The sequence below is a fragment of the Oncorhynchus keta genome, chromosome 6, assembly GCF_023373465.1.
Source record: "Oncorhynchus keta strain PuntledgeMale-10-30-2019 chromosome 6, Oket_V2, whole genome shotgun sequence".
Classification (NCBI taxonomy): Eukaryota; Metazoa; Chordata; class Actinopteri; order Salmoniformes; family Salmonidae; genus Oncorhynchus; species Oncorhynchus keta.
In genome coordinates, this window is record NC_068426.1 from 28,994,866 (window position 1) to 29,013,970 (window position 19,105).

The following is a 19,105-nucleotide window of genomic DNA, read 5'->3' on the forward strand; positions in this document are numbered from 1 at the left end:
TGCCAATTCAATAGAAAAGTGACTTTTTCGTAACAGGTTAGGAGAATTTACGCAGCAGGTTAGGATAATTAATGTAGCAGGTTAGGAGATCAGGTTAAGGTTAGGAAAAGAGTTAGCGAAAATGCCCACCTAACCTGCTATGAAAATCACTTTGTATCAAAGTGGAGTGAAAAGTTCCTTCATTTCACAGGCCACATAGAGGAGGGGACCTCTGCAGCAAGACCTACTCTTGCGATGCCACTGACATATTGTACTGTATGCCACATGACATCCAGAGCAAACCAAAGCTCAGGGAATCTCACAATTTCCATTGTCTTTTATAGTAATAAACAAAGTATATTTTGGACAACTTCACCCATTATTATGTGTTTTGAATATAAAAATAATCACATCATTTTAAATAAAAAGGAATAATGGTGGAAGACAATACTGATGAAATTCTGCTCCCAAACCATCCATTTGGTCCTTCATTCAGTAATTTATTGGATAATCTCATAGCAATTGAACATCAAAACATCATAGCACAGACAGAGCACCATTCGTCTTCATTTACACATCAAATAATCATCTCTTTTAAAATGTATTGCTCTGTGTTGAGGACAAGATTATATATACAATATTTTTTTTTTCAAATGGAAGAACTCTTTCACCCCAAGACAATTCTTGTAGCAGAGGTATTTTCATTGTTTAGTTGATGCCAATATTCAATTCAAACTCTACATGACCATGAACTGTGTTTGCATAGCACATACAATTTGAATAAATGTCCATTCAAAAGGGTGGCCTGTATAAAATCATTTTTCCAATAATATTCATAAATATTGCATTTTCTCCGACCAATTGTACAAACTCTTAAACTATTCTGATGAGGAATCATACAAATATACAAAGGCTGGAAAGTATATAACCAACTACAAATAATGTCTTTCATATTGCAATTACCCTAACAACTGGTACAAAGTGAAATCTGAAGCTATTTTGTGGAGGAGTCATACAAATATATAAAAGCGAAAGGAAATTAAACATTATTAAACTGCATTTAAACAGTGTAAACAATCGTCTGTAGAAATATACTTTTTTTACCATTCCCATATTAATGAGGTCTGGTCATTCATTTGGTAATTTGGTCATGTGTGTAAATTGTTTTTGTTTGTGATATAATATGTGTGACATAATATGTGTGATATAATGGAATGACAGTGTCCATACACCTATTATGTGTATACTCTACCTACACAGTTTATACACTTAAACAGGTTCAGAACACACAAATGCATGTACACGCACACACACACACACGCACGCACGCACGCACGCAACACGCACACACACACGCAACCCATGTGGAATCTCACTTTGGCTCACCCAGGGGTCTGACGACAGGCCATGGCATGTCAGGTAGGGGCCCCTGAGGCTCCCCAGCTCCCCCAGCCTGACTGGGCCAGTTAAAATCCACTTCGTTCCTCTTCAGTGCAGCCAGGTGCTTAATGTCCAGCGTGGTGAAGGTGGTGAACTGGACCTGGTTCCTCTTGCTGGTGGGGGAGTGGAGTGGATCGCTGCAGGTGGGCTTGGGTAGGAGGGTGGCTGAACGCTGGGCAGTGGTGTCCAGGGCGGAAACCTGCTGGGAGCTGGTCCTCCTGCCCAGGGTGGCTGTCCTCTCTGGGATAGCACTCATACTCAGACTGCTCTCCAGGGCCCGGTGGGTATCTATGGAGCTGTGACTTTGCAGGCTGCAGTTGGACTCCATTGAGCGGTGGTTCTCCCGCTTGAGGGTGGAGACTTGGGGACCTGTGGTGGTCCCCAGCGACACCCATTCATTCCTGTGCTCCTTAGGGCTGTTGGGATCTGGGTTGCCTTGGATGGGGGTCTTGTGGACCCGGAAGCAGAGGTTATAGGAGGTGCAGTTTAGCAGGAAGGCCAGGATGGCCACCACGGAGACCCCAACCAGGGCGAAGATACCGATCTCTAGGTCTGACATGGCTCTAAATGTCCTCACCAGGTCACTCTCCACCACCAGCGGTGGCTTGGACTGCTTGGGCTGCTCTTTCTGGGGTGGTGCCTCTGCTTTGGGCATCTCTTTCTTCTGGTTTGGGTTTTCCACCAGGTTTCCCCAGTCTCTCCTCAGCCCCTGTCCTCTTCCCATGGTTCTATCCCTGCCAGGTCTGCCAGTCATCAGAGGTTTGTCAGTGCCAGGTTTGCCCATGGTGGTGGTACTACTGTCAGTGTTGGTGGTAGTGGTGCTGATGGTAGAGATGCCACCTCCAGCCACTTCCTGAGCCCTGCTAGATGATGTGGTGGCGTCAGTCATGATGGTCTCCTGGAGGTCTGGCACAGTGCTCCTGAACGAGCGTCTGTCTCCGCCCCCCTCAGTTAGAATCTGTGGTGAGGTCACAACGTGCTCAGGCTCTCGTTGTGATGCCACGACTGCTGTGGGCTCCCATGGTAATGTCACAACAGGCTTAGGCTCTCCCTCTGACTCTGAACCATCATTGCCATACTCAGCAACACCGTCGGGCCTGCTGCCCATCTGGAAAGTGACCCTGAGAAGCCCGTTGCCCACCACCAGCTTGCTCTTTCTCTTGGACTTCTGGCACTCCTCACAAATCCTCAGCTCTGCCTTCACCAGCGCCCCCTGACCCTCGCCCTCCGCCACCATAAAAGCTGACTGGGGGGTCCGGCGCACAGTCGCCACTCTCTCGTCCCATGAAGTCACAGTCAGGGAGTAGACGCTGCGGTCGAAGAGGTCCAGAGGGGTCACTGAGCCATCACTGAACTGGACCCAGCAGCTGACCAGTGCCTCCTAAGGAGAGACAACACAGAGACTGGATCAGGAGAGGACAACGGAAATCCAAAATAGGACAAAATGCAATAATGGAATCAATATTCTCCCCAAGTTTTGTTCATCAATTTATTTCCAAATATTCCCTCCCATAAATAGATATTGTGATAATGCATAATAGTAGGTGGTAAATCAGGAGCAGAACTGATTCTGTATCTTTCCAAAGGATCCTCAAGCAACCCAATGGTTCAAAATTCTACAGTTATTTAATTTCCTGCCTCAGTGTTTCGTCGGTTGGGTTGCCATTTTAGATAATCCATCTTTTTGTTGGTATCTAAGAACTGCCTCTGTTAATCTCTTTATAATTAGCTCGGCTATTGTACCACACACCACAGTCCTATCAAATCATGCTTTGAAACTCAATTTAACCACAGGGAATCAATATCAATATACAGTAGATGCATAATAAACACTGTTTACAATAGCCACCAGAGGGCGAACTGTGGGTAATTACCCCCACCACAAGTCAGTCCAGTGACCATAGAACCAGAGAGCTGTAAACTGATATGAACGACTAGAGCAAGAGGCCTGGCCTATATACTGAGGGGAAATATATTATGCATAGCCCAGAATTTTACATTAACACAGCCCATCAGAGAAACAAATGGGCATGTGCACGAGCTCCATTCTAATAGCTTGAGTATTGACTGGGTCAAGCTAGCGGTTCACCAGGCCCCAAGGCAGCACAGGGCTGTCATAATGCTGGCTATGAAGTATGGACAACTGCCTAATGGTTTCCCCGCTCACTGTTTGGGAAGTGTTTTTGAATGGGCATACTGCCCGGATAATGTGTGAGCTGTTAAACTGTGTGCGTGCTCCCTGCCTGACTCACAGCGTGGCCACTGTACTACAGGCCTGAGCTGTGGACACCATTAAATCACACACACAGAAATCACAGGGACAAAACATATGCTACTAGACCACCAGGTTACACTGTGAAATTTATAATTTTCCTGCCCGATATCTATGAAGGGCTTTGAGGGTACAGTTCTAGCAGTGCCCCAGCTTCTGAATGGCACAATGTGATGGGGCTTGTTCTTTGGAAAAAGTATTATATTTGAAGTTCTATATTTTGCATAATAGGTTTAATACAGGTTTTATTTTACAGCTAGTTACCTGCTTGCGTTTCTGCATGACTTCCTGTGTGGTAGCCATGGCGACGATGGCCCTGTTACTCCCTGGGCTGAGCTGGAGGGACAGAGAGAGGCCAGACACCAGCTGCACTCCCAGCTCTGTCACGCTCACTTTGTCATCCAGAACCCTGACCATCCGCTCAGCCAGGATCGAGTCAGACAGAGGAGACATCACCTGCAACATCATACACACACATTAGTATACAAACTGACACATACAGTACCTTCAGAATGTATTCAAAACCTTGACTTTTTCCACATTTTGTTGAATTACAAATTGGGATTCAATTAGGCCACTGAGAAACATTCAATGTTGTCTTGGTAAGCAACGGCAGTGTATATTTGGCCTCAGGTTTTCGGTTATTGTCCTGCTGAAAGGTGAATTTGTCTCCCAGTGTCTGTTAGAAAGCAGACTGTACCAGGTTTCCTCTAGGATTTGGCTTGTGCTTATCCCTCTAGTGGTGTGGGGGCTGTGCTTTGGCAAAGTGTGTGGGGTTATATCTTTCCTGTTTGGCCCTGTCCGGGGGTGTCCTCAGATGGGGCCACAGTGTCTCCTGACCCCTCCTGTCTCAGCCTCCAGTATTTATGCTGCAGTAGTTTATGTGTCGGGGGGCTAGGGTCAGTTTGTTATATATGGAGTACTTCTCCTGTCCTATTCGGTGTCCTGTGTGAATTTAAGTGTGCTCTCTCTAATTCTCTCTTTCTCTCTTTCTTTCTCTCTCTCGGAGGACCTGAGCCCTAGGACCATGCCTCAGGACTACCTGACATGATGACTCCTTGCTGTCCCCAGTCCACCTGGCCGTGCTGCTGCTCCAGTTTCAACTGTTCTGCCTTATTATTATTGGACCATGCTGGTCATTTATGAACAATTGAACATCTTGGCCATGTTCTGTTATAATCTCCACCCGGCACAGCCAGAAGAGGACTGGCCACCCCACATAGCCTGATTCCTCTCTAGGTTTCTTCCTAGGTTTTGGCCTTTCTAGGGAGTTTTTCCTAGCCACCGTGCTTCTACACCTGCATTGCTTGCTGTTTGGGGTTTTAGGCGGGGTTTCTGTACAGCACTTTGAGATATCAGCTGATGTACGAAGGGCTATATTCATAAATTTGATTTGATTTGATTTAGCTATATTACGTTTCTTTTTATGATAAAAAAAATTCCTAGTTCTTGTCGATGACAATCATTCCCATAACATGATGCTGCCACCACCCTGAAGAGTGGTACTCAGTGATGTGTTGTGTTTACCCCAAACATAACACGTTGTATTCAGGACATAAAGTTGCCACATATGTTGAAGTTTTACTTTGGTGCCTTATTGCAAACAGTATGCATGTTTTGGAATATGTTTTTGATATACAGGCTTCCTTTGTTTCACTCTGTCATTTAGGTTAGTATTGTGGAGTAACTACAATGTTGTTGATCCATCCATCACCATTGGCTTCTCTGGCAACAGAGTTAGGAAGGACGTCTCTATTTTTGTCGTGACTGGGTGTATTTATAGACCATCCAAATTGTAATGAATAACTTCACCATTGAGGGACCTTATAGATAATTGTATGTGTTGGGCACAGAGATGAGGTAGTCATTCAAAAATCAAGTTAATAGGATCGGACCCTTTTTTCAATTTTCGCCTAAAATTACATACCCAAATCTAATTGCCTGTAGCTCAGGACCTGAAGCAAGGATATGCATATTATTGACACCATTTGAAAGGAAATACTTTGAAGTTTGTGGAAATGTGAAATGAATGTAGGAGAATATAATACATTAGATCTAGTAAAAGATAATACAAAAATTAAAAATATATATTTTTGTATCATCTTTGAAATGCAAGAGAAAGGCCTCAATGAATTATTCCAGCTTTGGCACAATTTAGATTTTGGACACTAGATGGCAGCAGTGTATGTGCAACGTGTTAGACTGATCCAATTTTTAATTTTTTAAATTTTTAATTTTACCTTTATTTAACCAGGCAAGTCAGTTAAGAACACATTCTTATTTTCAATGACGGCCTGGGAACAGTGGGTTAACTGCCTGTTCAGGGTCAGAACGACAGATTTGTACTTTGTCAGCTCTGGGGTTTGAACTCGCAACCTTCTGGTTACTAGTCCAACGCTCTAACCACTAGGCTACGCTGCCGCCAATGCGCCATTGTATTTCTGTTCAAAATGTTGTATCATGTCTGCCCAAATGTGCCTAATTGGTTTATTAATACATTTTCAAGTTCATAACTGTGCACTCAAACAATAGCAAGCTATTATTTCACTGTAATAGCTACTGTAAACTAGACAGTGCAGTAAGATTAACAATAATTTAAGCTTTCTGCCCATATCAGATGTGTCTATGTCCTGGGAAATGTTCTTGTTACTTACAAATCAAATCAAATTGTATCAGCCACATGCGCCAAATACAACAGGTGTAGTAGACCTTACAGTGAAATGTTCACTTACGAGCCCCTAACCAACAATACAGTTTTAAAAAATGCGTAAAATAAATAAAAGTAACATGTAATTAATGAGCAGCAGTAAAATAACAATAGTGAGACTATATACAGGGGGGTATTGGTACAGAGTCAATGAGAGGGGGCACCGGTTAGTTGAGGTAATATGTACATGTAGGTAGAGTTATTAAAGTGACTATGCATAGATGATGATAACAGAGAGTAGCAGTGGTATAAAAGAGATGGGAGGGGCAATGCAAATAGTCTGGGTAGCCATTTGATTAGATGTTCAGGAGTCTTATGGCTTTGCAGGTAGAAGCTGTTTAGAAGACTCTTGGACCAAGACATGGCGCTCTGGTACCACTTGCCGTGTGGTAGCAGAGAGAACAGTCTATGACTTGGGTAGCTGGAGTCTTTGACAATTTTTTCGGCCTTCCTCTGACACCAAGGTCCTGGATTGCAGGAAGCTTGGCACCAGTGATGGACTGGGCCATTCGCCAAGCCCTCTGTAAGTGCCTTGCGGCCAGGGGCCGAGCAGTTGCTATACCAGGCAGTGATGCAACCAGTCAGAATGCTGTCGACGGTGCAGCTGTAGAACCTTTTGAGGCTCTGAGGACCCATACCAAATCTTTTCAGTCTCACCTCATGCTAATGACATTAGCGCACGTTGGTTCAACCGTCCCACGCGGGGACATTTCAGCTTTTCATTTTAATAAAATGTGTAATAATTTAAAAAACAAACATAATTCCACTCCGACATTACGGGGTATTATGTGTAGGCCAGTGACACAAAATCGCAATAGAATCCATTTTAAAGGCAGGCTGTAACACGCCAAAATGTGGACAAAATCAAGGGTTTGAATACACACGTATACAAACACATTACCTGTAGTGTCGTGGTCCCTGCAGCGCGTCCCTGCAGTACAGTCCCAGCCTGTAGTCTGGCTATAGCTGGGTCTCTCACCCTGAAAGAGTAACGCACCAGCCTGGTGACATCCACCTGCCAGTCTGTCCCCAGGAAACTCTCCAAAGCCCCCCCCACTTTCCCTGCCATGGGGTCTGGAGCTGGGTCCGACGGCTCAGCTACAAAGGGTGTGAGCACCCTAACCACAGTGTGTTGGTACTGTAGCATGCAGCCTCTGCCCTTCCTCATCTCCTCCTCTTCCTCACTGTCCCAGCTTGTCCTGAGACACACACACAGACACAGGGGATTTATGGCTATGACCAGAGTAATGCAAGACAAAACATAATTTTATAAATTTTGTAAACCGGGTAGTTTTGATACTGGGTGCTAATTAGCTCAACCCAATCACCCACCCGTGTGTATATGAGACGATATTAGCCATATATCACACCCCTTAGGGCCTTATTGCTTAAGTATACTTAAACCAAGAACTGACAGATGTCTTCAAAAAATAACTGAGGGTTAAATGGACTTGGGTAGCTGGCTCTGAAACCACCCAAAACCATGTTAAGATATCGCCAGAGAAAAACAACAACACCCTACACAATCCATCCATCCACGTCAGTGTATTGAGTGAGAACCAGGCAGCGGTACGACACTCAGTATTGAGAGAGACCCTACTGACCTGTTTCCTGAGAGCAAGTCTATACAGTCCCATCTACAGGGCATAACACACTTATGTAACTAACAGTGATGTGATTATAGTTGATTATTATAGAGTCTCTCTGTAATATGCATTAGGCAAGGCTGGTAAGCTGGGGGATTTCCATTCCGTACCCTCGCTGTCATAGTACTTACTGCACTGCTTGCATTTATGAATTCATCTATCTGTCTGAACAGCACAGCTCTAGTTTATGAGGCTGGTAAACAAACACTATTTTGTGGTTTAGGGGTTTAGGATTCTGGGTATAGCTCTGTGAAATCCTACTTACATTTAATGTTCTTTGATTTCATCCTTTGTCACTATGCAGTGGGTCACTACCAGTAGCTCTTGTGATGATTTTTTATGACGTTTGTACAACTCACAATTTATTAAATCCTTCTTTAAAATGTAATGAAAGCCAAACTCAGGCAGGTCATGGCATCAGCTCTCCCATTCTGTACTATGGCTTTAAAATAGCATTGGCCGAGATGAAAGCTCTACTAACATCGATATGTGGAGAGTTGTAAACAAACAAAACCATACCTCTTGTTGCCAGCGGCCACCGGGACCCTCCAGCCCTTGATCTGGCTGAGCTCGGGGTCAGCCACGTCGATGACCAGAGGGAGGCGGGGCATCCACACACTCATCTCCAGCTGGGCGCTCAGGTAGCTGTAGGTGAAGTTGAGTACCAACCTCATCCTCCCCCTCGTCTCCTTCCCGTTCACAAACACATAGTCACAACGATCCGACACCTGGGGGGGTGTTGAGTTAAAGAACACAACTTCTCCATGTGGAGTTATTTAAGTGGTTAGCAAGCGTTCTATCAAACGTGAGGTCCCTGTACCCATAGTCACATACTGTAGGCTTATCCATCTAAGTGCCGAGAGAGAGAAGAGAGAAAGAGCATGCTGTGGAACCATCTTACTGTATCTGTGTTTATGTGTATAGAAATGTATCCATGCTCGGGGATCATCCTTTACCCTGACCCAGTGAGGTGCTTTATTCTAACAGGGGTCACTGATCGGGAAGAGAGAGTGATATGAAAGAAACTGGATAAAGTTCCAGGGCTTACCTTGAAAAGACTCTCTCTCTCGTGTTTGATGCATGCTGGGAATTGTGTGAGTGAGTGCGAGTGTTGTGTAGAGTTAGATATCTTGGTTTTTCTTTTACGTTTCTTTTCTTCCTATGCATTATTAAGGTTATCATTATTTTTATTTAGTTGTTGTGGTAGAATTAAGTATATTGTTTTTCGTGTCGAAATTACCCTGATTTTGGCGGGGATGGTGACCTCACAACTTTAGGCTTTTTTGGCGGGGATGACTTCGACACAGCTTTAGGTGTGTTACTGAAGCTACTGTGGAGGAGTTTCTGGTCGCCGTAGGAGAGAAGGTAGGATATGAGAATGTTGCTTATGTGTCATGGATGAATAAAGCCGTGGTGGTCAAGTATGACAACAGATTGTATCATGCTAGTACAGGTAGTCAACGGTGTTCTGAGTGTGATGATGTTGGCCATAAGCGACATGCTTGCCTGAAAAGGGAGAAGGCAGAGGGAGGTGCGCAGGTGGTCCTCTGGGCCCACTGATGTAGGAAGAGATGGGCCGACAGCGGTAGAGCAGCCACAATTTTTTTTACATTTTTAAATTTGACCTTTATTTAACTAGGCAAGTCAGTTAAGAACACATTCTTATTTTCAATGACAGCCTGGGAACAGTTAACTGCCTGTTCAGGGGCAGAACAACAGATTTGTACCTTGTCAGCTCGGGGGTTTGAACTTGAAACCTTCCGGTTACTAGTCCAACGCTCTAACCACTAGGCTAACGAGTTGCAACTTGTACCAGAGGGAAATGTTATGCAGCAGAAAAATATATGCTGTAGAAGGTAAGGATGGATCTGAAGAGCCATTTCCTCAGACTGGTGAGGAGGTGCCCAGTATGAGTGCTGGGGTACAGGAGGGGGTGCAGGTGGGGCTAGTCTCCCAGGTAGTGAAGGAGATGCCTGGTACGAGTGATTTGGTGCAAGTGGGGAGTATTGAGAGGGATGTGGTAGAAGGGAGTCAGTGGTCTGTGGCCCCAGTTGAGGAGGATCAGGAGAAGGATATGGATATCTCTCTTGATATGATAGCAGCTGGTCCACGACTCGAATTTACAATCTAGTGGAGGTAAATGGGTTCCTGGATCAGACTGGATCAGACTTTTAGGAAATCTGTTAAATTGGCAGATTTGTTTTGACATTGATACGTTTGTGAGGTCAGCTGTGATGTTACAGAAGACGGTGTGGTTAGACCAGTTGAACGTGAAGAAGCGTTTTCACTTGAGGAAATGCGTTACTGCTGTCACAGCAGCAAAAGGTAGTGGGAAACGTGGTTAGGTTAATAGAAAATTAAAACAATGATGATGATCATGCCTCATAGGGTGTTTACTTTCTCTTTGGTTTCTTCTGCTTTTCCTTTCTCTTTTCTATATGGAGGTACTAAGGAAAGGTTCTCTCAATATTAATGGGGGAAGGGACAGGAATAAGAGGGCTTGGGTATTAGAAGTAATGAAAGAGAAAAGGCTTAATGTAGTTTTTCTACAGGAGACACATAGTGATGAGGTATGACTGGGGTATGTGGTTGGAGGGGCGGCATGTACTCAGTCATGGTACTAATTTCAGTGCTGGGGTGGCAATTTTGTTTTCCTCAGGCTAAGGGGTGAATGTGGTATCTACAACAGAGATTGTCACGGGATGGGTGTTATTGGTCAAGGTGGATGTTATGGGTTTTTTATTTGTTTTTTAATGTTTATGCTCCTAATGAGGGTACAGAGCGTATTGCTCTATTTGATAAAATAAAGGAAACCTTAAGACAGTGTGACCAAAAGGGATGCATGGTTTTAGGGGGGGACTGGAATTGTACAGTAGATTTTACTGTTGACCGCACTGCTGAAGAACCTCATCTGCGGTCAGTAACTTGCCTGTCTGGTCTATTAACTGAGTTTGAGCTTTCTGATGTGTAGAGAGTAAGGAATGCAAAAGTTAGGCAGTACACATGGCTAAAAGTTAATGAAGGTCGTGTCATTGCAGCAAGGTTAGAGAGGTTGTATGTATCTGATCACTACTGTAGTAGGGTTGGAAGGTGTGACATGACTCCTGTGGGTTTCTCTGATCACCATATTGTTACTGTTGATATTCACTTGTCCTGTCCACTAAGGTCATCATCTTACTGGTATTTTAATGTTAAGTTGTTACATGATGTCATGTTTTGGGAGGGTGTATTGGTGAAAGGGTGTGCCAGACTGTCAAGGTGGGAATGGTTGCTACCCCAGCTGTCTTATAGGGGAAGGGTACTGGTAGCTAATAATCTTGCTGCCTCTACCTGTGGCACAGACTAATGATTTTACAGCCACCGGGGGGGGGTCTGATACAAGAGCTTCAGAGGACCCTTGTCAATTTCTTCTGGTCTGGACAACATTGGATTAAAGCTTTAGCCCTGTACTTGCCACTGCACGAGGGTGGGTAAGGTTTGGTGGACATTTCTTCCAGGATCATGGCTTTCCGTCTACAAGCAGCCCAGAGACTGTTGTACTGTGACGGTTCTAGCTGGGTCGACACAGCCTACACATTGATGAGGAGAGCGGGCTGTTTGGGCTAAGACAATCACATTTTCCTCTTAAAGCTGGAGGGGGGTGATTTGCCTGGCCTGACTCCATTTTATGAGTATGTTATGCAGGCTGAGAGTTCTTGTCAAGTCCCGTAATGCCTGCACACCACCAGGGATGTGGCATTTTGAAGAGCCTCTTTCACAAACTGCCTAATGAAAAAAGGACAGCTGACCTCCAATGGAGGATAATACATGGAGCCATAGCCACCAATATGCATCTGGTACACCTGCATCCTACTGTTGGTGAAGGGTGTCCTTTATGCATCTGGTACACCTGCATCCTACTGTTGGGGAAGGGTGTCCTTTATGCATCTGGTACACCTGCATCCTACTGTTGTTGAAGGGTGTCCTTTATGCATCTGGTACACCTGCATCCTACTGTTGGTGAAGGGTGTCCTTTATGCATCTGGTACACCTGCATTCTACTGTTGGTGAAGGGTGTCCTTTATGCATCTGGTACACCTGCATCCTACTGTTGGTGAAGGGTGTCCTTTATGCATCTGGTACACCTGCATCCTACTGTTGGGGAAGGGTGTCCTTTATGCATCTGGTACACCTGGATCCTACTGTTGGGGAAGGGTGTCCTTTATGCATCTGGTACACCTGGATCCTACTGTTGGGGAAGGGTGTCCTTTATGCATCTGGTACACCTGGATCCTACTGTTGGGGAAGGGTGTCCTTTATGCATCTGGTACACCTGGATCCTACTGTTGGTGAAGGGTGTCCTTTATGCATCTGGTACACCTGCATCCTACTGTTGGGGAAGGGTGTCCTTTATGCATCTGGTACACCTGGATCCTACTGTTGGGGAAGGGTGTCCTTTATGCATCTGGTACACCTGGATCCTACTGTTGGGGAAGGGTGTCCTTTATGCATCTGGTACACCTGGATCCTACTGTTGGGGAAGGGTGTCCTTTATGCATCTGGTACACCTGGATCCTACTGTTGGTGAAGGGTGTCCTTTATGCATCTGGTACACCTGCATCCTACTGTTGGGGAAGGGTGTCCTTTATGCATCTGGTACACCTGGATCCTACTGTTGGGGAAGGGTGTCCTTTATGCATCTGGTACACCTGGATCCTACTGTTGGGGAAGGGTGTCCTTTATGCATCTGGTACACCTGGATCCTACTGTTGGGGAAGGGTGTCCTTTATGCATCTGGTACACCTGGATCCTACTGTTGGGGAAGGGTTTCCTTTATGCATCTGGTATACCTGGATCCGACAGTTGGGGAAGGGTGTCCTTTCTGTGCTGGGTCTGAAACTCTGGCACATCTGTTTTTACAGTGTCCCAGATTGGTCGGGATGATTGACCTGATCACTTCTTGGTTCTCAGCTTTGGGAGAGGTTTTCTTTTCCCAACTGTTTATATTTGGTCTAAAGTACAGGTTTAGTCGAAGGGGTGTAGTTATTTTGCTTAATTATGTGTTCGGGGCAGCTAAATTAGCAATATGGAAGACCCGAAAGAACAGTATTTGGGGACAGCCTATTACAAACTGGTTAACAATATTGATCTGTTTATGAGTATATGGGGTATTCAGAGTCTGTTGTGTTTAGTTACTGTGGAGGAGGATTTGGTGTTGTTTTTAATTGATGTGTAACTATGGTTTTGTATGAGTTTTTATTGTGTTGTGGGTGCCCATACCCAACTTGTTATTTTGCAACATAGGGAAACAGTGAATATTGAAAAAGGGGTTCCAATGCTGTACCTTCAGCACGTTTTCATCAGTGGACCTGCAGTTGGTGTAGTTGGTGACATCAGTGACGGAGCCGTCAGCCTCCACAGCCAGAGTCCTGACTGGGACAGACACCTTCTTAGCAGTCAGAACAGCTGTGTTCAGCACGTCACTGTCCTACAAGGGGGCAAGACAGGACACAGCGACCGTGTGAGGCAGGCAGGCAGATTATCATACAAATACATACACAAACTGGCATGTACTGTACATTCACATGCATGCACCAATGCATGCCCACACACAATCACATGCACACACATTACCTTGTACTGTTTATTTTGTTTAACTGCTAGGTATAACTTCTCAACATGAATAGACAAGTCAACGTTGATCCACGGCTGATGAAATCTCTTGTAGCTCCATAACCGCTCTTTGAACATTGATTCAAAACAGTTTTCTGGCCGTGATGCTCTCTAATAAAATGTCTTCCTAATCTAGGAGTTGTAGGGGTGGATACAGTGGCTGATGACTGTATGCCCTGTCCTGGTGTAGATTTAACTGAAGCACTCGACAGATGTTGCAGGGCAGCCTGTCAGCTGTTCTAAACTCAGCAGCACAGCACAACAGCTGCTGACCGCGATTCAGAAAGGACAAGCTCTAGTTCTGCCTCTAAAAGTCACCCAAACCTAACTGACTATTGGTACAAACCTACTGTACTGAAGCAATTCAATGGGATTCGTGCCACAAACACTGCTGTGAATGTGTAAAGTACTCACAAACGTAATGGAAGTGTGCTTGATTTCGGTCACAAGTTTGCAGGTGGTATTAGCGTCTTCTGACAATCCAGATCTGTACTTAGTACATACTTAGGGAGACATTTTATAAATCAATATGCATTGTGGCTTCATTAAAAAGATGGTCCATGTCTACCTATGGGAGCCGTTTGATCCTCTCAATGAACGTCAACTTCATTAACACTGACTGAGGGAGAGTGTGACCTGGGACAGAATTGATCAAAGCTAGAGGCCAAGGGAGCTGGCACTCAGCCGGTCAACAATTAACACCCCCCCCCCGACATCCCCTCTCCAGGGCTCTCCCAATCATTTACACACACGCTTTATTGTTGCTTTATCGCCATCATAAAACATCAAACCCGATGAGAGAACAATAGAGGTAAAATGATGGTACACCCAGCCTACACTTAGTTACACGTCCAGGGGAGTTTAATTCAACTCACAGTTAAGCTGCAGGGATAATACAGTGGTGGTGTTACTGTTAATGCAGCTGCTGCTGTGCCATACAAACTGGCATACACACATAGTAATAAAATGCCACGCACGCACTCGAGTACACACATGAGCACGCACACACACACACACACACACACACACACATTACACCTGTTGTATTCAGCGCATGCGACAAATAAAATGTGATTTGACACACACACACACACACACACACACACACACACACACACACACACACACACACACACACACACACACACACACACACACACACACACACACACACACACACACACACCTCACCATAACCAGTGGTGCCAGACCCACGTAGTCTCTCTGAGTGGTATAGATCCTCATGATGCCGACATCCTTGATGTTTCCTGTCTCAAAACGCCATGTGATCATCTGGCTCTCTGATTGTTGATCAGTCAACTCCTTGGTCTCAAAGTCAAGCTGCAATACCTCCAACAGACCCCTGACAATCCTGGAAGAGAGTTACAGTCCCGTTCTGCATTCTAATGATTTTCACAAAATCATATTCAATACAATGTTTCACAGCTCATGAATGGACATGAATGCTGCAATCAACAAGATCTAACATGCATATTCAAAGTCCCAGTGATATTATGAAAACGATCCTGGTTTAATCTACACTTTGGTTATACTGTAGTTTAGGTAAATGTTGACAGTCATAGTTTGGGTATCATAGTTGTTCATGTTCCTCCAACCTAGCAGATGTCAACATCACTTCAATGGTCATACCATTGAGCTATTTGACTTAGAATTTTAGGACCCCTGTATGTATAAAATAATAATTAGAAAAAAAATATACAAATATTTAACTTTGCCTTTAGTACTATAGCCCATAGAAACACATTGAATAACACATTCACAAATGTCAAAATAGAGTTTGAAGTGTCTGTCCTATATCTAGGAGATATAAGAAAGCTCAGGAAATTAGTTCCATACTTCCATACTTCCGGTACCGGGTTACCTTCAGACGAGTCCCGGAGAATAGCATCGTGTTCGTGAGAGTCTCGTCTTTCCATAGAGTGATCATGTTAGCCTTAAGGCAAAATCATTCCGATGCTACAGACCGATTTTCGGGACGTCTCCTGGTCTGACAAACAGCGGTGTATCTGAAGGCGGATGTGGTGGATTGAGATGCAGCCCATTAAAAAAAACCTGATATCTTCTTAAACGGATGGATTTTGACGGCCGCACTGGTAACTCAAAGAGCCTTGACAGCATCTCTAATGCTCAGATAGGACCTCTAGATAGCTTTGCTCAACATTCACTTCTTTCTCAATAAAAGGGATTGGACAGGAGTCTTGGTGGTTCATTGGGACCATTTTCACCATGATTCCACTCAATTACTACTAGACAGGAATGGAGGAGAAGAAAATGTAAATTTTCCCTCTGAGGGCTTTGGTGGTCACAGCCTATACAGCTTCCTATCATCAGTTCCAGAGTGGATGCATGGGGGGGCCTCTGTCCACCCGCCTGGGTGTTCACTGGTTATTCACTAGTTAATACAGCTGCTGGGACTTGGAATATCTGGGCTCCTAATCTTCCCTGGAGCAAGCCGGCCAGTGCTTAAGCCCGGATAACGCACTGATGATTACTGATGATTACAGATAAGTGGGTCGGACGGGCGGCACGCTGAGCCGGGTTGGAGAGTGTATGTGTGTGTGTGTGTGTGTGTGTGTGTGTGTGTGTGTGTGTGTGTGTGTGTGTGTGTGTGTGTGTGTGTGTGTGTGTGTGTGTGTGTGTGTGTGTGTGTGTGTGTGTGTGTGTGTGTGTGTGTGTGTGTGTGTGTGTGTCTGAGTCTGAGTCTGAGGGGGAGAGCAAGTGCTGGGAGGTTGCTGGGCAGAGGTCTGTTTTGCCATCTGGATCAGGTAGTGCTGTGATAGCAGCATGTTCCTTGTTGACGGTACCTTTTTGATAATGTGACACGTGATGCTGTGTGATGCTGTCCTCTAAAGCCAACATGTCCAGTACATCAATAAATACTGTAGATGTGATGCTTTACACATCCACGTTACCTGGCCTGTTACAATTCTACATGTGTCCATGAGAAAAAATTAAGTGTCATATAAAGTTATGGTGCCAACTTCTCAGAATGTTTTCAATTAAATACATACATGAATAATATAGCAACTGAAATATATTGGCAGCAGTGACTTGTGTACATCACTTGAGTACATAGATCAAATGCCTTTAATGACAAAATAACAATTGACAAATGGACATGAGTTGTCACTAACAACATGTGTCTGATATAAAGATGGGGGACTACAAGATCACATAATGAAGAGACATTCTAAACCAGGGGTATTCAACTCCTACCCTACGAGAGTGGTTCCCAAACTTTTTATAGTCCTTGTACCCCTTCAAACATTCAACCTCCAGCTGTGCACGCTCTTTTTTTGTTGCCATCATTATTCGATGTTGCTCTTTATTTAGCCATCTTACATAGAAAACCTTATTTGTCCATCAAAGATTGTGAATAACTCACCACAGGTTAAAGAGAAGGGTGTCCTTTAAATGATGCATTGGAGAGAGTCTCAGTCTTAAATCATTTTCCACACACAGACTGTGCCTGTATTTAGTTGTCATGCTAGTGAGGGCCGAGAATCCAATCTCAAATAGGTATGTGGTTGCAAAGGGCATCAGTGTCATTTGCCAAGGCAAGAAACTCTGAGTGCAGCCCTATCCAGAAATCTGGCATTGGCTTCTGATTAAATTAAATTTTCACAGAACTGCTTGTTGCAGTTTCAATGAGGATCTCTTGTTCAGATATCGGTAAGTGTAGGCAGGGCATGAAAGGGATAACGAATCCAGTATTTTGTGTCGTCCGTTTCGGGAAAATACCTGCGTAATTGCATACTCAGCTCACTCAGGTACTTCGCTATATCACATTTACATTTAACTACATTTCACATTGTCCGTAAGCTTGAGTTCATTTGCACACTAAAAATCATACAATGACGGAAAGACTTGTGTGTTGTCCAAGTTCATGCAGACAGAAAGAGCTCCAACTCCTTAATCATAGCTTCAATGTTGTCCTACACATTGAATGTAGTTATGGAGAGTCCCTGTAATCCTAGATTCAGATCACGCAGGTGAAAATAAACATCACGCAGATAGGCCAGTCGTGTGAGAAACTTGTCATCATGCAAGCGGTCAGACAAGTGAAAATGATGGTCAGTAAAGAAAACTTTAAGCTCGTCACTCAATTAAAAAAAGCGTGTCAATTCTTTGACACTTGATAACCAGCACGTTGTAAAAGCATTACATGGTCACTGCCCATATCATTGCATAATGCAGAAAATACACAAGAGTTCAGGAGTCTTGCTTTAACAAAGATAACAATTTTCACTGTAGTGTCTTTCAAGCTGTCAGGCATTCCCTTGGCAGCAAGAGCCTCTCGGTGGATGCTGCAGGGTACCCAAGTGGCGTCGGGAGCAACTGCTTGCACACGCGTTACTACTATACTATGTCTCCCTGTCATGGCTTTTGCGCCATCAGTACAGATACTAACACATCTTGACCACCAAAGTCAATTTAATGTCACAAAGCTGTCCAGTACTTAAAAAATATCCTCTCACGTTGTCCTCCTTAATTGACCCCCCATAAACGTAACGGACATATACCAGGAGCTGTGCCAGGCCCGCCACATCTATTGACTCATCCAACTGTAACACATATAATTCACTGGCATGTACGTGAAGCAGTAATTGTTTCAAAACATATCCTGCCAAGTCACTGATACGTAATTAAGTAATTGTCTGTATAGTTTTGGGACTTTTCCCCCAGCATATCCCAGCCATATTCGTGGCAGCAGGAAGAATGAAGTCCTCCACAATAGTATGGGGCTTGCCTGTCCTAGCCACTCGGTAGCTCACCATATAAGACACTTCTAGCCCTTTCTTATTAATGGTATCTGTTGCTTTTATACGTCTTTATTCGCCCTCAAAAAATTCCTGACGCTTATTTTTCCAATTGTCATGTTTAGTTTCTAAATGTCTGCGCAAGAGTGAAGGTTTACTGTGAGAGAGTAACGGTTAATATGATTGGATGTTAATTATTTGACTAGGCTACCTGTATTTGACATTGTGTTGCTATTTTGCTAAACACTAGATGGTTACATTTTATTTTTGGCAGTGAAACTAGGCTAATCAGGCAAGACAAAAACACACAAATGTATAGCCCCGTTGGAAAATATAAATGTACTGTTTGAAAATGTGAAGATAAAAATAAATCAAATTTTTAAAATGTATTCGTACACCCGACAGCATTGCGCGTACCCCTGGGAATACCTGCCCTACGAGGTCCGGAGCCTGCTAATTTTGTGTTCTACCTGATAATGAATTGCACCTACCTGGTATCCCAATCTAAAGAAGGCCCCGATTAGAGGGGAACAATGAAAAAATGCAGTGGAACAGGCTTCGAGGTCGAGAGTTGAGTTTGAGGGTTTTAAAGTGTTCTTATTAACCCAGTTGATCCCTCCCCCACTGT

The 19,105-nt window shown here is 44.2% G+C and overlaps 1 protein-coding gene across 1 annotated transcript in view; it reads right to left on the bottom strand.

Annotated features, from left to right (window-relative positions):
* Positions 1–467: 467 nt before the first annotated feature.
* LOC118384873 (transmembrane protein 132D-like) overlaps positions 468–19,105 on the bottom strand; it is a 46,280-nt gene continuing 27,642 nt past the window's right edge. Inside the window, exons 4-9 of the mRNA XM_052521286.1 lie at positions 14,888–15,068; positions 13,368–13,511; positions 8,564–8,772; positions 7,300–7,597; positions 3,956–4,147; positions 468–2,800 (exon numbers count right to left, since the gene is read on the bottom strand). Coding sequence (XP_052377246.1) covers positions 1,352–2,800; positions 3,956–4,147; positions 7,300–7,597; positions 8,564–8,772; positions 13,368–13,511; positions 14,888–15,068 — 2,473 coding nt within the window. The 3' untranslated portion in view covers positions 468–1,351. The remainder of the gene's footprint in view (positions 2,801–3,955; positions 4,148–7,299; positions 7,598–8,563; positions 8,773–13,367; positions 13,512–14,887; positions 15,069–19,105) is intronic.